Raw genomic sequence first — 24,615 nt, forward strand, 5'->3', positions numbered from 1 at the left:
TCCTTAGAGGCTTTTAAGCCTCGGCTTGACAAAGCTTTGGCTGGGATGATTTAGTTGATTTTGGTCCTGCTTTGAGCAGGGGCTTGGACTAAATGACCTCCTGAGGTCTCTTCCAACCCTAATCTTCTGTGATGCTATGATTCTGTTTTACCAATAAAATAAAAACCAGCAGGATCTTATTAAAGGGGAAAAGGCAAAATTCCACATTTATTGTGAATACAGAAAGAATCATAGTAAGCAGTTAGTTATAGCTATAACATTCCATTCAGTTTCATATTTATTCACACATTCATTCATACACACACATACACACAGGTTCTGCAAGGTTGTTATCATAGTTACCAGCCTTGAGTTGCTCATGCCAAGCCACTGGCCAGGTGGCCTGGACATGAGGAGGAAGCAGAGCCTTGTCAGATGCTCATCTGATGCTCCTGGAAGTTGGTTTGCAGAATCAGACCCCAAAGTTCTCACTTTCTAGAGTCCATTTTTATAGGAATTTCTTCCTATGCCAGTCTATGGGAAATGCTTCATCATGCTGTTGCTGAATCAATCAGCAGATGTCACATTCCTGACAGCTCTGTGCTGCCAGATGTTATCTTGTTCTTTGGTTCTCCCATTCTAGAGACTGTTGGGTGGATTTCAGTCTGCCCTCCGGCGGTCCTCTGGTTATTTCCACTTGACGCCTTCTTCAGCCGATGGACACTGGATTCTTAGGCTGGCTCCTCCCTGATCATTCAGTTATTATCCACACCAAGAATCCATCCACATACATCCTCTATCTCTATTTTAATCACAATTGTTAACAAAGTGAGATGAATACAACAAAAGGACAGGAAGTCTCTGGGTGCTGTTTCTGTTGTTACAGAGTATTGCTTTGAGTCTCTCTCTGTGTAAGTAGTTGTTGTTACAAAGAATTGCTTTGAGAACAGACTCTGTCTTAGAATGTACTAACACAATTAGCAGCTTACAAGTTTCACACATAGAGGGAGAGAAACAGTACCAAAAACCAAGAGACCTCTTAATTAGTAAAACCCTGGAATTTAAACTATGGGGAATCAAACTCATTTGTGATTTTAGTACAGAACTTCTTTAATATGATCCAACAATTCTACTTCTCAACTTCACTAGCCCCTGAAGAGTACATCCTTTTGAGTCATGCTTCTAGATACTCCCTCCACTGCACTGTCTCTGGAACCCTCTCCTCAAAAGGGGCTTCATAGCAAGAAGAAGGAATAGCACAGATCAGTATATCTGCAAGTTGTATCAACTCAACCTGAGTATGACTGCTCAGAGCTCCGGTACGAATCTGCAGAAAAACCTGAGTGTCTCTGGATTAAGTTTAGAAGTGTGAGCAACAAGAGTGATGTAGTGGTGGGAGTCTGCTATAGACCAGCGGATCAGGGGGATGAGGTGGATGAGGCTTTCTTCCGGCAAGTCGCAGAAGCTACTAGATCGCACACCCTGGTTCTCATGGGTGACTTTAATTTTCCTGATATTTGCTGGGAGAGCAATACAGCGGTGCATAGACAATCCAGGAAGTTTTTGGAAAGCGTAGGGGACAATTTCCTGGTGCAAGTGCTAGACGAGCCAACTAGCGGGGGAGCTTTTCTTGACCTGCTGCTCACAAACAGGGAAGAATTAGTGGGGGAAGCAAAAGTGGATGGGAATCTGGGAGGCAGTGACCATGAGATGGTTGAGTTCAGGATCCTGACACAGGGAAGAAAGGTAAGCAGCAGGATACGGACCCTGGACTTCAGGAAAGCAGACTTTGACTCCCTCAGGGAGCGGATGGGTAGGATCCCCTGGGGGACTAACATGAAGGGGAAAGGAGTCCAGGAGAGCTGGCTGTATTTCAAGGAATCCCTGTTGAGGTTACAGGGACAAACCATCCCGATGAGTCGAAAGAATAGTAAATATGGCAGGCGACCAGCTTGGCTTAATGGTGAAATCCTAGCGGATCTTAAACATTAAAAAGAAGCTTACAAGAAGTGGAAGGTTGGACATATGACCAGGGAAGAGTATAAAAATATTGCTCGGGCATGTAGGAATGAAATTAGGAGGGCCAAATCGCACCTGGAGCTGCAGCTAGCAAGAGATGTCAAGAGTAACAAGAAGGGTTTCTTCAGGTATGTTGGCAACAAGAAGAAAGTCAAGGAAAGTGTGGGCCCCTTACTGAATGAGGGAAGCAACCTAGTGACAGAGGATGTGGAAAAAGCTAATGTGCTCAATGCTTTTTTTGCCTCTGTCTTCACGAACAAGGACAGCTCCCAGACTGCTGCGCTGGGCATCGCAACATGGGGAGTAGATGGCCAGCCCTCTGTGGAGAAAGAGGTGGTTAGGGACTATTTAGAAAAGCTGGACGTGCACAAGTCCATGGGGCCGGACGAGTTGCATCCGAGAGTGCTAAAGGAATTGGCGGATGTGATTGCAGAGCCATTGGCCATTATCTTTGAAAACTCGTGGCAAACGGGGGAAGTCCCAGATGACTGGAAAAAGGCTAATGTAGTGCCAATCTTTAAAAAAGGGAAGGAGGAGGATCCTGGGAACTACAGGCCGGTCAGCCTCACCTCAGTCCCCGGAAAAATCATGGAGCAGGTCCTCAAGGAATCAATCCTGAAGCACTTACACGAGAGGAAAGTGATCAGGAACAGTCAGCATCGATTCACCAAGGGAAGGTCATGCCTGACTAATCTAATCGCCTTCTATGATGAGATTACTGATTCTGTGGATGAAGGGAAAGCAGTGGATGTATTGTTTATTGACTTTAGCAAAGCTTTTGACACGGTCTCCCACAGTATTCTTATCAGCAAGTTAAAGAAGTATGGGCTGGATGAATGTACTATAAGGTGGGTAGAAAGTTGGCTAGATTGTCGGGCTCAATGGGTAGTGATCAATGGCTCCATGTCTAGTTGGCAGCCGGTGTCAAGTGGAGTGCCCCAGGGGTCGGTCCTGGGGCCGGTTTTGTTCAATATCTTCATAAATGATCTGGAGGATGGTGTGGATTGCACTCTTAGCAAATTTGCGGATGATACTAAACTGGGAGGAGTGGTAGACACGTTGGAGGGCAGAGATAGGATACAGAGGGACCTAGACAAATTGGAGGATTGGGCCAAAAGGAACCTGATGAGGTTCAATAAGGATAAGTGCAGGGTCCTGCACTTAGGACGGAAGAACCCAATGCACAGCTACAGACTAGGGACCGAATGGCTAGGCAGCAGTTCTGCGGAAAAGGACCTAGGGGTTACAGTGGACGAGAAGCTGGATATGAGTCAGCAGTGTGCCCTTGTTGCCAAGAAGGCCAATGGCATTTTGGGATGTATAAGTAGGGGCATAGCGAGCAGATCGAGGGACGTGATCGTTCCCCTCTATTCGACATTGGTGAGGCCTCATCTGGAGTACTGTGTCCAGATTTGGGCCCCACACTACAAGAAGGATGTGGATAAATTGGAGAGAGTCCAGCGAAGGGCAACAAAAATGATTAGGGGTCTGGAACACATGACTTATGAGGAGAGGCTGAGGGAACTGGGATTGTTTAGTCTGCGGAAGAGAAGAATGAGGGGGGATTTGATAGCTGCTTTCAACTACCTGAGAGGTGGTTCCAAAGAGGATGGTTCTAGACTATTCTCAGTGGTAGAAGATGACAGGACAAGGAGTAATGGTCTCAAGTTGCAGTGGGGGAGGTTTAGGTTGGATATTAGGAAAAACTTTTTCACTAGGAGGGTGGTGAAACACTGGAATGCGTTACCTAGGGAGGTGGTAGAATCTCCTTCCTTAGAAGTTTTTAAGGTCAGGCTTGACAAAGCCCTGGCTGGGATGATTTAATTGGGGATTGGTCCTGCTTTGAGCAGGGGGTTGGACTAGATGACCTCCTGAGGTCCCTTCCAACCCTGATATTCTATGATTCTATGAACTTTGTGTTTCCCCTGCAGTCTGAAAGAACCTACCTGGCTCCCAGCAGAAATCATGGTATGTTTCTCCTCCCTCCTCATTTGCTCCGTTCAGCCCATGAAACTCTAATCCTATAGAAATCCAGGGAGAGGCTGTTGTGGGAGAAGAGGAGAACATGCAGCAGAGATGGAGTGTCCCTTCCCTCAATGAATGGACAGAGCAGCATAGGATTCTTAGTGACTAGTTAGTTTTTCTACCTGACATTATTTGGGGTCAAATCTGAACCTCCTTGACATTTGGAAAAGTTTGGCCTGTGATAGGAATTTGAATGAGAGTAACCAGATCCAAGGTTTTTCGTTTGGACTGGTAACATGTTTAGATCTGGGGTTCAGCTCTGGTATTTTGAATTGGACTCACTTGTATTAGTAACTAATGGTATAATGATTGCAGTTTACTTTTGGGGCTAGCAGCAGCATGGACCTAAGGAACCAGGCTGAGGTAGCATAAAAGAAGAAATTCCTTAGTCTCTGTAAAAGCCGAAGTAATTATATTTTATGTGGCTGTCCAACAAAGTAGGACAGTGAAATGCAGTCCCCAATTTTGGGGCAGGTTACAGTGTAGCCTCTTCATTGCATTCTGCCACCATATCTCTAGCCAATAAATTGGAGTACAGTGTCTGCTCTCCCCTCATGTCCCAGCCATGTGAATGTGTCCAGCTGGAACTGTGTAAGTATAATTCCATTATTCCAGGGCTTAGTTTAACATTCCTCTCTGCATTGGAGTATTTGGATCCAGCACTGAATGCTCCTCTCCTGTGCACAGGACTGCAGACATCTTATTGCTGAGTGACTTCACCCACATCTTGCCAATGGATGTATTTCATCCTAATAGTAAATTCTGCCAGATTCTACTGCATAGGGATGTGCATATCTATGCAAGGAATGCCAAGGATCCAAAAAAGGTAAAGAAAAGTGGGATTCTGACATTTCTGTGCTGAACTGAAAACACTTTAATTAAATACAAATCAAAATAGCAGTTCGGACCCGTGGTTCATTTAATCTAACGTGATGTCTCCAACAGTGGCCAGGTGATTTAGAGGAGACTATAAAAGACCACATAATGGATAATTCTGCAATACCATGCCTATGGGAGAAGTTTCATCTTAACTGCTATCAGTCAGTTGCTCTTTATATCCTGAAGCATGAAGTTTGATAATTCTTATACATTTTTATCCTATCTAGTTTTACTATGGGTGATATTAATATAAATGTCTGATCTTCTTATGAATCCTCATTGCCTCAACATCTTCTGGCAGTGAGTACTGCCAGTTAATTATGTGTTATGTAAAAAGTAATTTCCTTTCATTGTAATATAAATAATCAAACAGAATAAACAAAGCTCCCAGTTAAAAAAAGGTCACAAAATAACTGTTACTACAAGCTTCTGGATTCTTGTAGTCATGCATTAGACTTTGAGCGAGTGAGTGAGGGTGGGGTAGAGGGAGCAACGGAGGGTTGAGGGATGGAGTGAGTGGGGTGGGGCCTTGGAGAAGGGGCGAGGCATGGGTGTTTGGTTTTGTGCCATTAGAAAGTTGGCAACCCTATGTATATTCAAGTTCATACTTTTAAATATATTAGCTGAGATTTTCAAGAGTGAAAACTCTACTGTAATACAAGTCAATGGGAACTTTATCATTGACTTCAACAGAAGCAGAGCTAAACTAGCACTGAACACTTTTGAAAATCCCACCCATTATCTCTCTACTATTGGCATTATTAATGAGAGCTGGAAACAACTACTAGTTTTCAAGAATGCAAACTGCATACATTTCCCATCCTTGTGTTTGTTTTTTAAAAACTTACACACCTGAGTATTCAGAAAATGTTGTAGACTTTGTATTTGTGGATATACATAATCCACACCATTATGTCAATTAATCTGCAAAAATCAGTTTATGCTACTTCTTTGCAGTTGTCCTGGAAATAGCTTGTCTGTCTGAATAATTACGTGAAAACACCTCTCTGGATGGGAGTGTATTGTATTTTTCAATTCTGCATGTGTTTTCTAGAAAAGAAATGAGTTATTTGCAGTTCAGTTCATAGATTAAAATACAATCAGTCCACATACTAGCACGTCTATGAACGGTTTAGGCAACAAAACAGATGCAGAATGAAACTATGTTTGCAAATGCACTGTTTTAGTGGGCAAATATTCTCATCTCATACATTTTAACTTTACTTATACTTCTTTTGGAAACCAAAAAAAGTTATTCTAGGACTCAGAGACTGGAACGTTTAACCTTAGCAACTAAAACTCAAGGAGTACTATGTATCTTAAAATTCTAATTCTAATGTATTTAGAAGTCTAGTGTGTGTGTGTATATATATATGTGTGTATATGTATGTGTGTGTGTGTGTGTGTATATATATATATATATATAAACTGACACGTGAATTTATTCTAAACATTATTATTTTTGAAATTTTTCTCCTAGCCTGGGATCTTGAAAGTCAAATTCCAGCTCAAGGTGAATCCAAAAGACTATAGACCTAGATATGTTGGATCTTAAGTTTTCAAATATTGTGGGCTGGCACTTGAAGAAAAAAATATATACAAATAACTTTTTGCATAATTTAAATACATTAATTCTTGGAGATGGGTAACACAAGGAAGTATCTTCCTCTGGTAGCAGGCATAAACAGAAGACAGTGAAGATTAAATTTAATTTTAGTTCTCAAAGTATCTCTCTCTTAATGTTTTGAGTTTTTGGTTACTATTTGCTCCTGAAGAGTCCCAAATGATTTTTGGGCTTGGTTTCTTCATAATGACATTTTGCTCAAGTCTACAACACACACGCGCACACACGTTTTCTATTCTGAGTTTTATTATGTTATCTATTTTTAAGTACAGAACATCTGATGAGTTATATGAAAAGAATTATCTGTGGGTGTGTGTCACGTGGGCTGCATGAGGGAGTAGGATGTACACTGCTGGAGATTTGCTCCTCACACAAGAAAGGACGAGATTTTCAAAAGAGTTCCAGATAAGATTTTCATAATGCTCAGAACCCACTGCTGAGGCCAGATTTTCAAAAGCACTGATGTGAGTTAGAAACAAGTCCCACTTTGAATGCTTAGGTGTTTTTGAAAATCCAGTCCACCTATGGCCTAACTTTACATATTATGACCCAACGCGCTGAATTCTTGAAAACTGACACAAAATCATCAGCATCTAGGGTCTGATGTAGACCCCACTGAAGTTAATGGGAGTCTGCCCATTGACTTCTGTGTGTGTTAAATCAGGCCCTTACATTTAAACAGAAAACTCTCCCCAGCAATGTCCTTTCCAAAATCTTGGGTGTGACAAAATGCATCGTAGTAATGGGCAAAACTGAAAACAGAAAATGGAAATGCCAGATAGTGCCATTATGAGATGACACAGCATAAGATGAACTGTCAGAGGACCATGCAGCTAAGAAATTTTATCCAAAATTACAGCGATCTCATAGTACTATTGGATATAAAATTTGAAAGGCAAGCAGGGAAGACACATAAAAGAAAAAATCTTTCCTCTTTCCATGGACAATGGTGAGATGAAGAAACAGGTATCAGATTTAGAAGATGTCAAGGTTCCTTCCCCACTCTGAACTCTAGGGTACAGATGTGGGGACCTGCATGAAAGACCCCCTAAGCTTATTCTTACAAGCTTAGGTTAAAAACTTCCCCCAAGGTACAAACTTTGCCTTGTCTTTGAACCATATGCTGCCACCACCAAGCGATGTAAACAAAGAACAGGGAAAGAGACCACTTGGAGACGTCTTCCCCCAAAATACCCCCCAAGCCCTACACCCCCTTGGGAAGGCTTGATAATAATATCCTCACCAATTGGTACAGGTGAACACAGACCCAAACCCTTGGATCGTAAGAACAATGAAAAATCAATCAGGTTCTTAAAAGAAGAATTTTAATTAAAGAAAAGGTAAAAGAATCACCTCTGTAAAATCAGGATGGTCAATACCTCACAGGGTAATCAGATTCAAAACATAGAGAATCCCTCTAGGCAAAACGTTAAGTTATAAAAAGACACAAAAACAGGAATATACATTCCATCCAGCACAGCTTATTTTACAAGCCATTAAACAAAAGAAAATCTAATGTATTTTCTAGCTAGATTACTTACTAACTTTACAGGAGTTGTAAGACTTACATTCCTGATCTGTTCCTGGCAAAAGCATCATAAAGACAGCTCAAATCCTTTGTTCCCCCCCACACCTCCTTCCAGATTTGAAAGTATCTTGTCTCCTCATTGGTCATTTTGGGGCAGGTGCCAGTGAGGTTACTGTAGCTTCTTAACCCTTTACAGGTGAAAGGGTTTTGCCTCTGACCAGGAGGGATTTTATAGCACTGTATAAAGAAAGGTGGTTACCCTTCCCTTTATATTTACGACAGAAGATAAAGAGATTAATCTATCATTTACTCTTAAAAACCTGCATGCTTTGATCCCATCTCTGTGAAATACTATAGAGGACTCCTTCAATTTTTCTTGTCTATATGTTAAACCATACTAACTTTGGAATTTCTATTATGTGGGTGTGTCAGTCCTCAGTTGCTCTCATGATTTAAATTAGTAATTTGTTCCAGAATGGAACGCATACTAGTCTCTGCAAATAAAATCCCTAATAACCTCAACAGAATGCAAAAGTTTAACATCACTCCTTTAACATAAATTATTATTATTAAAGTAAGGAGATTAATCTCCTCCTCTCAGTATTTGGTGGATGAGCTACAATAAATTATTTTGCTTCCTTGGCTTTTATGCTAATCTCATCTGTATTTCTATAACCTAAAACCATACTGTTTCAAAATGTTGTGTAAAGGATTTTCAGCTTTCATTTGGAATAAAAGATAAATAAGAACTATGTTATAAAAGCCTGGGAGGCTTTACTCTGCCAAATTTTAAAACTATAGTTTTGAGCTTGTCACCTTGGTATGACTCAGAATGGGTCATAGGATGTTCTTTCCAATATGGTGACCTTTGTCTGGATATTGAAAACAATCATGATCATTCATAGCTCAGCAGAAGAATATATTTGTTTATCTCTGTCTATGTGATTGGTTGCCTCATACCAATGCAGGGCCTGATTCTGTGTGCACAGAAGTGAATGGGAAACCATTGGCTTCAGTGTGCAAGATCATGGCCTAAGTCATAAAGACTAGAGAGATACAATTATATTCAAAAAGAGGCTAGATAATGTACATATATTAAGAGTATGTTAATAATTGCTTAATAGATGCTTTAATAATTGATTGATCATTTGTTAGACAATTACAGAGTCCAACAGGTGAATGTCACTTAATACTATCTTTGATGCTTTCTACTAATATGCTTATAATGATCTAAAACGTGAACTAGTCAGATATTTTAATAAACTATTTATAAATGTATCTTTAATAAAAAAGTGTGACCCCAAAGTGTTATGCAACCATTGATGACATTAGAGTAATTTTGATACACAACCCCCTGAGATGTTACGAAAATTGGAGGAAATGCTTTCTTTCTCTGTGAATGTCTTGCCATATCATGGACTCTATATATTGACCTAAGTAAATGTTTGGGAACCACTAATAGAGCTAGTTGAAAAATGGACGCATTTCAGGAAAATCCTCAAGAGGCTTTCCCTTTTTAATTTGTTGATGTCATTTCTAAATGTTCCAGTTAGCTTTAATCACTCAGGTGACCATGTGTGCGTGTAAAGTAGGAATCTCCCTCTTTTTTAGAGCCTGTCTGTCCTGGTGTCCTTGTTAGTTTTGTGGAAGAAAACAACCAGTGTTGTGTCCTGGTTTTTGTGCAAGCTAGCTGCTTTCGAGGGCCTCCCATGTGAGGTCTTCTTCCCTGCACCAGCCCTACATGACTCTTCAGTTTCAGAGAAGAAAGGGTTGTGAATAGGCATGGTTTCAGGTATTGTTTGAATAGATTCATGGGGCTGGTCTTCACTGCCGGGGAGATAACTGCTGCAATTGATGCAGCGGGTGTCGATTTAGCTGCTCTAGTGATGACCTGCTAAATCGATGGCAGAGCACTCTCCGGTTGACTCCGGTACTCCAGCTCCCCGAGAAGAGTAAGGGAAGTCAACGGGAGAGCGTCTCCTGTCAATGCAGGGCAGTGAAGACACCGCGGTAAGTCGACCTAAGCTACGTCGACTCCAGTTACATTATTCCCGTAGCTGGAGTAGCGTAACTTAGGTCAACTTACCCCAGTAGTGAAGACAAGTCCAGAGTTTAAGGCCAGAAGGGACCACTAGATCATCTAGTCCTACCACCTGTGTATCACAGGCCACCAGCACTGCCCAGTACTTGCACACAAAACTCAACAACAGCATAGGAAGAGGAGAATATGTTGGGATTATTCTGTGATTTTCTCTCGCTTTCATTTATTGCTTCTGTCTAGCCTTTCACTGTTACTCCTGGCTTTACATCTGGAGGGAGTTGCTCATTTATTCATTTAGTCTGTTTGATTTGTCTCTATTACATACTATCCAGATTTCCTCTCATTGTTGTGAGCCTTTTAGTTGGTGGAGTAAAGTTTTTTTTTCCTGTTAAGACAGATATCAGGGAGGTTTCTAATTGGAGAGGGAAGTTACAGAGAGCTCAATATTAGAGCAGGGAGCTGCTGGATAGGGATCAAAGTCTTCAAAAGGAGCAAAATTATATTGGAGAATGGGGGGTAGAAGTTGCCGAAGCTGTGAAGAATTGTCTGGCAGGAAAGTAAAGCAACAGTGCATAGGGGGGATGTTTGGGAGTGGGAAGGACGAGAAGAGCTGGGAAAGTACCAGCAGATAACTGGGACAGGAGGAGTGGTACAGAGAATGTTCAGGTAAACAATTTCTATATGGCTAAAGCAATAACATAAGCTTTACTGATACTTGTTTTTGCAAAGTATAAGTCAGAGATGGGAGGCTGCAGGGGGAGCATGAAACATGCCATTTTTATCCAGATTGTCTAGACAATCCATATCTAATGTAATTTTTCAATGCATCTGCTTTCATTCCCTTCCCAGCCCACTGGCTTAGGGGCTGCAGTTTGTAATCAGTTTGCACATTCAAATTATTAGTGGCAGCAGCTCATCTCATGGGAATTCAGAGACTGATGAATGATTATTGTTTCTGTTTGCAAGAGCTATATTTTAATTTGTTTATTGCAGTTTTAGCTGGAACTTGTAGGATTGCCACCAACTGATTAGTTTCTAATGCCTTTACATAACAATGGAGAGAAAATCAGAATGAGACGCTTCATTTTACAGGTTTTTTTTTATCATCACACCACATCTAGTTGCTATAGTCACGTAATTCAGTTCAATCGTGTACATTCATAAAGTTTATGAAGCAGAAGTAGCCGCTCTGTAGTTAAAGTTGAAGACATCTTCCCATAATTTTAAGCTCAAATTTCAAAACCTGTTCCCCCCAGTAACTTTTCTCAAAAATAAAAACCCTGATCTTCCTGAAATTCCCTAATGTCACATATCGTCCCAGGATAGTTTGCCAAAAGCATCGTTTGATAAAAATCAGAAATGGAATTTTAAAGCTATTGGATAAAATTTTCAAAGCTCTAAAGTGAAACAAGACCCTAAATCTAATTTTCAAAAGTGTCTTAACCAATTGGACTTACTCTCTTAAGTACCTAGATCACTTTTGAAAATGGGAGTTAGGATCTTGGGTCACTTGGATGTTTTGAAAATTTTACCTGTTGTGTTTGAAGGTTTGAGTTCACTGTTGACATTTTTCTTTTTCTTTATGTTTAAAACTATTTTAGTTCATTCAAAGCTCCAAAATGGCTTGACCTGTATACTCCACCTTGGTCTGGTTTTGTTGACCTTGCTTAAAAGAACCTTTTGTATTTTGGAGGGGCAAGGAGTGAAGGAATCACAAATATACAAAATACCCAAACCCAGCTTGTGATGCCACACACTAAGGATACATCTCTACTGCACAGTTAACCTGGGCTCCTACCCAGGTTTTAGTCCAAATTCTCCTACCATCCACACAGAAAAACCTCTGACCTGAGTTTGGAGGTACTTTAAGCCTTAGCTAGTTCACATGGATGGTGGTTAGGGTAGAGCCCAGGCTTCAGTTTAACTCAGGTTGGAAGCTACCTTTTTGCAGTGAGGATACAGGCAAAATCACTCAAGTACATATAGTCCGCTGATGCCCTTCCCACAATTCCCATGGAAGGGCAAGTTCTCCCGCAACTGACACAATTGCCTGAGAAAGAATCCTAGAGCATCTCAGCAGAAAGAACCTTGGAAGAGGCCCTCAGACATACGTGAGTGAGTACAGAAACAGAGAGGACACAGTAGTGCGCGTAAGGCTTTGTAGTGAGGATGATCACACCTGGGCTAGGCAAACCCAGGTGCTCAGACCCAGGTGCCAAACACTCAGGTTTAAATGTGTAGTGAAGACATACAATAAGGTACCAGAAACAGTTTTAACTAGGGGTTCATTACAGCAGAGTTATGAAAAAGAGTCAGTGGAATGTGGGAGAGGGGCCCTGAGGTTAAAACAGGACAAATGAGCGTCCAGACCAGCCAGCAAAAAGGAAATGGGAAACACAAGATATGGTAAGTTAGGATAGTTTATTTCATCCCCTGCATAGCTGCCATGTCTCCCAATCTGTCCAAAGCTGTCCTAAGTTATAAAGAGCTATCCTGGAACTTACCATCCTCACTGAAATCCTGGGCAGTTGGAGTTTTGTGTTATCCCTTCAGAGTTTCCTTGCAGCCACTGAGGACTACTGAGATATGTCAGCTTAGTGTGCAGCCACTCTGCCCCCCCCCCCCCCGCGCATTTTGCCGCTCCTCTGCTGGATGTGAGCCAAGGAGGGGTGGTCAGGAGGACATACGTTGAAGGGGACAGTACCAGATCCAGGAACCCCTCTTCCTCAAAGCCCACCACCCACCTATCAGCCCCAGGGTCCAATCACCCTGAAAAACTCCCACCACCACCACCCACCTAGTTTCCCCAGGTTCCCTCACAACCTTCACCACATAGCTGCTCCTAGACTCCCCTCACCACCCCATGGAGCTGTTCCAGGCCCTACCCCTTCCCCCCACTACCCAAATATATTGATGAAGTGGGGACAAAGCAGAAAGGGAAAGAAATGCTTTTACATGTCACCGGTTACCTGGGTTAGTGTTAGTTCCTTTTATAGCCTCAAAGCTATGTCTTCACATGCCACGTAAACAGCCAGAATTCACACTGCTCAGAGGGTGACCTTGCAAATAGCTCAGGCTGCTGAGTGTATTCTTATGAATTTTGGGTTATTTTCTCTGCCTTTTATATTCCTCTTCCTCAAAGAAAAAGAAACCTAAAATTCCCCTCAGTGAATGCACATCCCTCAGATGGCTCAGTCCCTGGTTACCCAGCCTGTGTGGAAATTTGTCCCTACCAAAATTCTTTGCATGTTGGCAACTATGCTAGAGTCAGGGGTAAGTTAGCTTTTGCTTAATGAGGTTTGGTTTGGTTTGGTTTTTTGAAGGAGGAGGAAGAAAATGCCTAGTTCTGGGATGGAGAAATGCTCTCCACAGAGGCGTGTGTTCCTTTAAGATGCAGGATGCAGTAGTTTGTTTTCCCCTCTCCCTCCCCCCTTGTTCTGTTACCTTTGCTTGTCACAAGCTGCTTTACTCTTTCAAACATGTATGCTTCCCAGTGGCACAGTGAAATCTGTAACTGGAATAAACAGCATCTGTTACAGTTCAGGAATGAGCTGTCCCTCTGATCTCTCTCTGTCTATCCATTGGACAGCTGTTTCAAGTGAGTACTGCATTTCTCTCAGAATAGAATCCCGTGATTCACCACACTTTTGACTGGTTGTGAAAAATCCTGTTACCTACAGCAGGTTCAAATAGGCCCCTGCTAGAGAATTCTCGCCTGGAGCAGTGACTAGGGTTGCCAACTGTTTAATTGTACAAACTGAAACACCCTTGTCCCACCCCCTGCCTTTTCCTGCCCTTTCCCTGAGGCCACGCCCCTGCCCTGCCCCTTCTCTGAGCCCCCTCATTCACTCCAGCCTCCCTCCCTCTGTCGCTCTCTCTCCCACACCGTCACTCACATTCACCGGTGAAGGGGTGTGGGCTCTGGGCTGGGAGGTCGGACCGAGGGGATCGGAATGTGGGAGGGGGCTCCAGGAGGGAGTTTGGATGCGGGAGGGGGCTCAGGGCTAGGCAGGGGGTTGGTATGCAGGAGAGGGTTTGGGGTGAGGCCTCTGGGAGGGAGTTTGAGTGCATGAGGGGACTCAGGGGTGGGGCAAGGGGTTGGGGTGTGAGAGGAGGCTTGGGGTGTAGGCTCCTGCTGGGTGGCACTTACCTTGGGTGTCTCCTGGAAGCAACGGCATATCCGGCAGTGGCTCCTAGGCTCGGGACAGCCAGGTGGCTCTGTGCACTGCCCCTGCCTGCAGGCACCCCCCCTGCAGCTCCCATTGGCCACGGTTCCCCATTCCCGACCAATGGGAGCTGCGGAGTCAGAGCTCAGGGTAGGGGCAGCGTGCAGAGCCACACACACACATGGCCGCACCTCCGCCTAGGAGTCAGAGGGACATGCTGGCAGCTTCCAGGAGCAGCATGGAGCCAGGGCAGGTAGGGAGCCTGCCTTAGCCCCGCTGCGCCACCGGACTTTTAGCACCTAAAATCTCCCAGACTGGCTTCAGTAGCCTCCAGGAGATCAAGCCCGATTCCAGGAGACTCCTGGAGGGTTGGCAAAGCCTTGCAGTGACCAACTGGTAAATGCAGTGATAGAGAACAGCTTGTTCACATTAGGGTATGATTTATTTATTCCTAGGAACACCCCAAGTAGGGAGAAAAGACTTAAAAATAACTAAAGCCTTAAATGCATATTGTCTTACCTAAACTTAGCTGACATTGGGTTGGGTGAGATACGTTGTTGTCTACAATTGCTGTCTCTCTGACAGTCTGCGCCTCAGTTAGCCTGTGTCTCCCTCAAGACACAGGCTGTCTTTTATCCATTTAAAAGGTCCCTTGATTGAAAGTTCCTGCCAGAAGATCTCCTGAGGTTTCAAGTAGAACTCCTGAACCTGGTCAAACTATTCATGCATTTCTCCAGAGCGGGATGGACGTAGTCTTCATACAGTGGATTCCTGGTATTGTCCATATGAGCACCAAGCCGTTGTGTGTCTATAGTCATTGTTTTGGATTCCTGCAGGATTTGACACTTGGCCACCTTTTGAGCCAGCAATAAATAAGCCTCAAATCCATATATTATATATACATACACGCTCATACTGTCTCTCTCTGTCTCTCACACTCACAAATTAATGTGGCTGCCTCCCACGTCCTTCACAGCATTTCATAGCTAATTTACAGAAAGCCCATTCAAGTCAGTGGATAGACTTTCATAGATCATAGAATCATAGAATAACAGAGTTGGAAGGGACCTCTGGAGGCCATCTAGTCCAACCCCCTGCCCAGAGCAGGACCAATCCCAACTAAATCATCCCAGCCATGGCTTTGTCAAGCCTGACCTTAAAAACTTCTAAGGAAGGGGATTCCACCACCTCCCTAGGTAACACATTCCAGTGTTTCACCACCCTCCTAGTGAAAAAGTTTTTCCTAATATCCAGCCTAAACCTCCCCCACTGCAACGTGAGACCATTACTCCTTGTCCTGTCATCTGCTATCACTGAGAATAGTCTAGATCCATCCTCTTTGGATCCACCTTTCAGGTAGTTAAAAGCAGCTATCAAATCCCCCCTCATTCTTCTCTTCCGTAGACTAAACAATCCCAGTTCCCTCAGCCTCTCCTCATAACTCATGTGTTCTAGTCCTCTAATCATTTTTGTTGCCCTTCGCTGGACTCTCTCCAATTTCTCCACATCCTTCTTGTAGTGTGGGGCCCAAAACTGGACACAGTACTCCAGATGAGGCCTCACCAATGTCGAATAGAGGGGAACGATCATGTCCCTCGATCTGCTGGCAATATTGGGTATTGGATCAAATCCTATTTGTGTTATATACTGTCCTTATAAGCGATTCATAGACCTGATAGCACTAAAATGGAGCCAAAATAATAAATATTTGAGAACCGTTAAAGGTAGCTGCAAGCTGGGTTCTTCTGCTTAGTTTTAAGAGCTGAGTCAAACATTTCAGATAATAATAAGGATGAAGTACATGCGATAAACAATGATTATTAATAAAAGATGGTGTCAGTTTCCTTCCAATTTACAGTCTGTTGTTTTATTTAATCTCAGTTGTGTTGTGTTTGATTGCAAAAATAATTTCAAACTAATCTCTGATGAAAGATTCAGCAATGAATTTTTCACCAGTCAGGTAATAGAGAGGTTTTGGCTTTTTATTACTACAGGTTTCTTTAAATATTAGCCTTCATCCTTGCTCTTGTTCTGTTCCTTTATCCAGTACCTCCTTTTAAGTCCTTTTATCAGGCCATTTATCTCGTCACTGGCTGCCTTCCCATTGGAGTACCTGCACTGGACATCTGGCCAACCTTACAAAATAAGTTGCGACATATGGCCTACCACCTTTTCTTCTCACCAGAAAAGATCCTCCCTCACACCCACTGTGGGGAAGGTGAAAAAACCTCACTTCACCGAATCCAATTCAGGTGATGTGGGAAAAATTCCTTCCCAGCCCTGCTTTAAAAGGAGCAACTAGCGTAATGCCCACAGCAGGTCCTAACCCAGCCTGCCATTCACCTCCATTAGGGGAGGGAGGGAGGGTGCTGGCTTTCTCGCTGCGTGAAACAAAGAAACTTGCCCCACCCAGGCCCTTCGGACCTCACATCCCTGGGGGAGTGGGGGTGAGTCATTGCTGCAAAGCTGACCACCGAGCACCTTTTCTTACAGCAGTTTCTGACCTCCTTCCTTCCTCCCACCCCCACACCATAAAGCAGAGCTGTCCTTCCTGGGTAAGCCCCAGACAAACTCTGCCCCATCTTAGTTGTGGTGTAGTCAATCTGGGCTTTGGGGCCCGATAATGTAACTGAAGTCAATGGCAAAACTTCCAATGACCTTAATGTGAAGTGGATCAGGCCCTTAATCAGCTGATCTAGTGGTCCTTTCGTAAACTGGTATATTACATTCTTTAGAGGGTACTAATCCTAAACCCTGTGAAAAATATTATGAGTTAACATTTGTACTTCTGTATTAGTACATGGGCATTACAAATATAAAACAGTAAAATTAAATGAAATAATTCAGTAATGACTCTTCAGTTATACAAGAAGTACAAAAGTACTGAAGATGAATAAAATAGTGAGGATTTACGGTAAGTAATTGTATTACTGTTTAAGTTTAATAGGGCATTAATTGTTTTTTCCCTTGATAAATGGAATAAGTTTGTACTGTTTTGGTAAAGTTCTTTTAGGAATTGCTATTATTTAATATCAGTGCTTAAATGGCCAATATGTCTCTAACATAAGGAGATAAGTAGAATAGTGTCTGTGTCACTGTCTTCCTAATATACAGAAATGAGCAATATGTGGTGAAAATAGTATTTTATATTGGGGTTAACGGCTTTCAATTTACATTGAAATTGTCAATGCAAGGACAGAAATGACAGTAATTTTAGAAAAATAATGACTTTGTTTTAAGATTATTCGATTAGTTGTGTTTCGTTGCCATGTAGATTTGACGAGTGTGACAGGTGGACTTGCCTTTGTAGAAGATCTGATTTGAAAACACAAAATTCCACCTCCCCCATCCCCACCCCTTACCTAATATTCTCCTCCACTACCTTACAGGTTTTAGTAAAAAAATTCCATTAAATAGTACTGGTAAATACATCTTAGAGAGCATAGTAAGTTATTTGCAACCCAGGCTAATTCATCATAGAGTAAATAGGTGGTAATTATGCCATAATTTGCATAGTGTTAATCAGATATGAAAACTATCAAATATGTAGTGATTTTAAAATAAAATACAAAGGATTTAAGTATAATTACCTGTATACCTTAATCTAAAAGACATACAATCTTTCCATGGAAATAAGGATGTAATTACTGTATTAAGAACTATATATAGCTATTTGCAAAGCGGGACAAAATTTGCAAAATGTAATCCACATATTTGCATTCAAAAGCTTACACTAATTTTCCTTGTCCATCTTGACAATACTATTTGAAGTATTCAGTGTTGGCCTAACATTGCTCCCATCAAAGTCAATGGTAAAATTCCCATTGATTTCAGTGGGAGCAGAGTTATGGTAACAATGAGCACTTTGAAAATCCAAATTTTTTTTTTCATTCTTCCTCAAGCTCAAAATGCCATGGGAAGAGCAGGATAGAGGGAGGCCATTTTCAAATACCGTGGATGGAGCATGTTGGCTGGGGCATCTGGACAGAGGAAGGGAGGATGGGCGAGTAACAATCCAAACAAAAAGTGTTTTAAGCAAGGGGCTCCAAAGGAAGATTTCCCTGCCTACACTGGGAAGTAATGGTGTATTTCCAAATTAAGTGTAGGATTCCATGTCTGTAAAATGCTAGCAAAGAGAAAATACAATTCTAAAGATATTATCAAGGTTTGAGTCTGAAATCAGGATAAGAATTTTGTGTCAGAGTATGTGATTTTATATATATAAAAAAATCTGTTCCAGTCTGGGAGCTAGGTGTAGGTAAAGGATACAGGTCTGGGTGGGAACACTGTCATCAGCAGATGACAATGGTTTGAAGGAAAAACTTTCTGGGGAGCACAACTTGAAAAGAGTTGACGGTCTCAAGGCACAAAACAGGGCAATATAATTCAGGGTATATCTTACTGAATGTTGTTATTGACTTTCACAGTAGCTATTCAGCATTCATTTTAAAACTTTTTTTTTCTGTCTGTGTAGACTTAATGTTCTTTGTTTGGTATATATTTAATCCATTTCCACTTGTGTCTATTAAAGCGCAGTGAGGGGAGCTTTCCAATAATCATTAAAATGTCATAAGAACATAAGAATGGCCATACTGGGTCAGACCAAAGGTCCATCCAGCCCAGTATCCTGTCTACAGACAGTGGCCAATGCCAGGTGCCCTAGAGGAAGTGAACCTAACAGGTAATGATCTAGTGATCTCTCTCCTGCCACCCATCTCCTCCCTCTGACAGACAGAGGCTAGGGACACCATTCCATACCCATCCTGGCTAATTGCCATTAATGGATTTAACCTCCATGAATTTATCCAGTTCTCTTTTAAACTCTGTTATAGTCCTAGCCTTCACAACCTCCTCAGACAAGGAGTTCCACAGGTTGACTGTGCGCTGAGTGAAGAAGAACTTCCTTTTATTTGTTTTAAACCTGCTACCCATTAATTTCATTTGGTGGCCCATAGTTCTTATATTATGGGAACAAGTAAATAACTTTTCCTTACTCACATTCTCCACACCTCTCAAGATTTTATATACCTCTATCATATCTCCCCTTAGTCTCCTCTTTTCCAAGCTGAAAAGTCCTAGCCTCTTTAATCTCTCCTAATATGGGACCCGTTCCAAACCCCTAATAATTTTAGTTGCCCTTTTCTGAACCTTTTCTAATGCCAGTATATCTTTTTTGAGATGAGGGAACCACATCTGTACACAGTATTCAAGATGTGGGCATACGATGGATTTATATAAGGACAAGAAGATATTTTCCATCTTATTCTCTATCCCTTTTTTAATGATTCCTAACATCCCATTTGCTTTTTTGACTGCCGCTGCACACTGCATGGACGTCTTCAGAGAACTATCCACAATGACTGCAAGATCTTTCTCCTGATTAGTTGTAGCTAAATTAGTCCCCATCATATTGTATGTATAGTTGGGATTATATTTTCCAATGTGCATTACTTTACATTTATCCACATTAAATTTCATTTGCCATTTTGTTGCCCAGTCACTTAGTTTTGTGAGATCTTTTTGAAGTTCTTCACAGCCTGCTTTGGTCTTAACTATCTTGAGCAGTTTAGTATCATCTGCAAACTTTGCCACCTCGCTGTTTACCCCTTTCTCCAGATCATTTATGAATAGGTTGAATAGGATTGGTCCTAGGACTGACCCTTGGGGAACACCACGAGTTACCCCTCTCCCTTCTGAATTTACCATACTTGTCATATTCAGTTTCCCTGGGACATTCAAAGATATACCTTCCTGAATCACCTGATTTTTTTTTTCACAAGCAACTATTCCCCATTCTCTTTCTTTAAAAAAATAAGTTTCCCTACTTACGTCTCCCTTTTGAGTCTAGTAGAAGAGGATCCTTTAGTTACACTCTATATGTGTACATAGAACATCTGTCTAGCATGCATTTGCTTTCTTATACCTGCACATGGAACCTGAGCAATTTGATAGGTATTTAGATTTACAAATAGCCATCAATGTGTACAAACACCAATGTTCATATATAATAAAGGCAGGCGTATGCCTATAGATATATGTACATGTAAGTTGGCCAATTCAGTTTTAAAAACATTTTGAATGTCACATAATATTTAAATAATCTGTTAACTTGACATTTTATTATAGATTTGTCTCCTTATTCTTTCCTTTTGTGCATTACTTCTCAGGTTGAAGTGCCACAAAACAGAAAACATATTTGATTGGCTGATTCTCAACATGAACCGTGCTTTCAGCAGAAAAAAAGGTAAATAGTTTGGCTTTCATTGTATGGGAGACCAAAGCAATCCTGCATAAATACTTGTAAAGGTTAAAAAATACTAGTATTGCAGAATAAATCCTTTCGGAGTAGTTGTATTAGACCAATTAATTTAGAAAGGAATGACTTTCTGGAAATTGTATGGATCAAGTCACTCCAGATACGTACCTATAAAGAGTCCTCTGTCTGTAGTATGAGGCTCTGAGAGCCTCTACTGAATCTCATGCTATTTCCTTTACTGATTTCTGATCAGAGGGAATGCAAGAGGGTGTTAGAACAGCTAAAGGGAGGCATGGAGGTCTCTGTGCTGCTGTTTATTGTTTCTAGTGGTTGGGCTTTTATTCCTGGTGAAGCTGTTTTGGAAAATCACATTTTAATAGAATTAAACCACCCTGTGTTACAGAAACTTTGTTCATTCTAAAGGCATGGGCTTTGAAGGCTAAAATTAATCTTGTTTTTATGTTGAAAAAGAGACTTTCTAAAACTGTGTGTATCTACTGCCAAATAGTCTCTAACAGATAAATTCCCAGTTATAGATCTTTCAGTTCATTCATTCATTATTTTCATTCGGTTATTTTAATACTTTTAATTTTTAGACAGCGTTTTACAGATAGATTTTTCTTTTAAAGCAAATACAAACACATTTGTCTGATGTGAGTGAAAACATTTAACATAAAATGATATTTGTGTATTAATAATGAGGAAAACATTAACAATAAGAGCTGCATTTTCTGAGCTTATGTTCACATAATTCAAATAGATCTTTGTTCTAAAAACCCGTATTAAGTGACAAAGACCATCGACCAAAGTCTCTGCTGGTGTAAATGAGTGAAACTCCAGTGAAGTCAATGTGAATGCATCCATTTACACCACAAAAAAGTTGGCCTCATATTTGCCATAGCTATCTATATTAAACTTAGAAGCTTAAGGTGTCTTATAATAGAATCTAACAAAATGCAGTAACAGTATCTCTGTGGCCCTTGTGGAGCATACATCTACTTAGTTTATTGACACTAAGATCACAGACCCATCTATATGCAGTCATAGATTTATTCTCTGTTCAGAGAGGTAATCAAATGTTTTCCTGGAGATGCACTGTGTTTATTGGTGTTGCCTAATTTTCCTTAGCATATTTGTTTTTATAAACAATTTCCACACATTTTATATTAGTTTCCACATGGTTCTTTTTCCCCACAGCCACGGGAAGAGTTTTTTCCTGTAGATAACCTTTCCCCCTATTCTACTCTGCTGGGTGCTGATACTGTTTGCAACTTGGTCTCTCCCTCCATGAGAAGTAGCCTGTTCTTCCTATGATTTGTGGTGGTTTTCTTGGTAGTTCACCTGGCTATTGGGTTATCCTATGGTCAGATACTTCCTTACTTAATCACTGTGGCTCCCAATCCTCTGAAGCTCAGGGTTACAGTGCAGAACATAGTCCCCTCCCATCCCCCTGCCCACAACATATTTTATGTCTTATGTGGTCCTTATATGTTTAGTTAAATACAGGCAGTCCTCAACTTTACGACATTCGACTTAAGATGAACGGCACTTATGACGTTTCTGAATTGACATTGTGATTCAACTTACAACCGTTGGTTTCAACTTTACGACACTCGGTCGCTCAATGATTGCAGTTCCGAGTTACAACCATTCGACTTATGATGCAATTTTCAGGAACCAATTGTGTTGAAAGTACAAGGACTGCCTGTAACAGTAATCAAATTAGGTGAGGGTTTAATTGATTAATTGAAATCTCAAATTAAATATGTAATATCAACCCACCCATCTTTCAGCTTAACAGTGACAACTGAAAGCGTTCATAAGTGAGTATTTAACAAAACAAACAGGTTGAGTCAGGAAGCACTTATTCACCCAGGCAATCATAAAGAATTAGAATCTCTGCAGACAAAAGTTGTAATTGAAAATAATATGGGTATCAGGTGAGACCAGATTATATGAACACAGGCTTCATAGAAGAATACTTTTCCTGATTTGTTATGTTAAAGTGCAAGATAAATGTAAGATCATCAAGTATCATGATTATTAAATTTTGATACTTATGCTTTTGATACTTGTGAACAAAGTAGCACAGAACTCAGTGGGAACTTTTCCACTGACTTTAACAAGAGTTGGATTACCTATCCATTTTTATATTTCATGGAGGCAATGTTCTTTGTGTTTGACTTGCAGAAACATTAAATAATTTACGAACCATGAAAAAGAAATTAATATTAGAATGAAAACTATCTACTTTTAAAATCAACAGATGCAAATTATATACAAATTTATATTAATAGAGTTTTCATGGATCTTATTCAAAACTAAGTAAGACAACTAAAGGGGAAAACTGAGATGTCATTGTCAATGCTGTTGGAAAGTTGTTTTTTCTGCAACATGTTTTCAAAAACAGCACTGTGAAAATTCCTGCTTCTTCACTGTCAAAAGATGTGAACATTTTCTTTAGGTCAAACACATAACTCATATATGTTTCTCTATGTATTCCTCTGACCCATTTTTGTGCGCCTGGTCCCATCCTTACAATGTACCACCTTTAATTTAGCTTTGTATAGTGATACCCAACCAACCAAGGTGACTATATTGAAAAACTTCATCTCCTCAAGTGCAGCAGTAAATAGTTATATTAGTAGAGATGTGCAGAGATCACACTCTCCCTAATCTCAGTTTCCGTATGTCTTGTCTTTATTGTCTTCAGTCTTAGTTGTAAGCTCTTCTAGGAATTTAGTATGTTTTATAGTAAAGAAAGAGATTTCGTATTGTAAGGGCAATCATAAATGTTGTGACTACATATCGGTGATCCTTATTAGTAATATTGGTATCCAAGTCACCTGTATATAACTGAAGGGATGATCTGGGTTTAAACATATATACACACATACACACACTGTGTGCGTGTCTATGTAACATATATAAACAAACAGACAAACAGAAGGCATTAGATTATTAACTTTTAAATGAACAATTATCAGTATTTGGGGCCAAATCTTAAAGGGTGTCTGCTTTTTTTGCTGGCTCTGTAGCCTGAGATTTATAGATATTACTGTAGAGAGTGATCATACTGATGCACAAATAGGAAAGTTAACAGAATGGAGCTACAGTTTGTTGATTTATGCTGCATAAGAAGCACAGGAAAAATGTATTATTTTTGTCAGATGGAAAGAGACAAAGCACAGGGTAATCATGCTGGAAATGTAGGAAATTTAAGGCCACATTTTTTACTCTGGGCCAAATTCAGCATTGAATTACAAGCTGTGAAATCTCACTGACTTGTTCAGGGTATGGATCTGCACTGAATTTGGCCCATAGTTTGTTATACTCTAATGCCCAGATTTCATCCAAAAATAAATACGCAGGTGTCAGCCTTAGTTTAGATATGGGTACACAGGTCTATGTCCAGACTACTGTTCTGTGGGAAAATCTGATTTCTCTAACATCATGTGGAAAAACATCATTTTTAAAAGCTATGATTGCTGCCCAGTGATTGATTCATGAAACATGGAAGACCCCCACAACACTAAATTACATTGCAGTAATTACAAATGGCAAAGTTTGAGAAATTGTATCTGTACTGACAGCTAAACCAAATCATCATGGTTCTTTATGACAGTCATTTATGGAAATAGACAGACAAAATGTAATGGACAAAGTTTGAAATATCACAAGAATGCCTCAAGGAAAAGTTACAGAATACAATTTCACTTGAATGGACTGTCTATAAAATGATCTTCAGAATTATTATAATCTCATGCTACGTTTCACAGACAACATAAGTTTAGTGTTTCCTATTCTTCCTTTGGACATGAAGGAAACAAGTGAAGCCATAAAAATGGAGGAAATAACTATGGCATATAAATAAATAATGGTAACATGTAAAAATCAATTTCTTCTACTGCTAGTTTCCTTTGGTTTCATATTTCTTATTTAGATGTATGTAATTCATTTATCACAAATTTTTAAATAAGCAATAAAAAAGAAAGAAGGATATTTTCTATTGTATTCTAACCTGTGAAAAGTGGAAGAAAATTAAACAAACAAACAAACAAACAAACCAGAGACAATATAGCTGCCAGTGAACTTTAA

General features: G+C 40.6%; 1 protein-coding gene across 8 annotated transcripts in view; it reads left to right on the top strand.

Moving 5' to 3' along the window:
• Positions 1 to 24,615, top strand: part of GULP1 (GULP PTB domain containing engulfment adaptor 1) — a 277,029-nt gene that overhangs the window by 125,537 nt on the left and 126,877 nt on the right. For 6 of the 8 annotated variants that reach the window (XM_074967752.1, XM_074967751.1, XM_074967758.1 and 3 more), the window contains one exon: positions 20,429 to 20,505. The exons of the other annotated variants lie outside the window; for them this stretch is intronic. In XM_074967752.1, coding sequence (XP_074823853.1) covers positions 20,478 to 20,505 — 28 coding nt within the window. In that variant the 5' untranslated portion in view covers positions 20,429 to 20,477. The remainder of the gene's footprint in view (positions 1 to 20,428; positions 20,506 to 24,615) is intronic. 8 annotated transcript variants of the gene reach the window in all.

Source organism: Natator depressus, chromosome 11 (assembly GCF_965152275.1).
Source record: "Natator depressus isolate rNatDep1 chromosome 11, rNatDep2.hap1, whole genome shotgun sequence".
Lineage (NCBI taxonomy): Eukaryota > Metazoa > Chordata > Testudines > Cheloniidae > Natator > Natator depressus.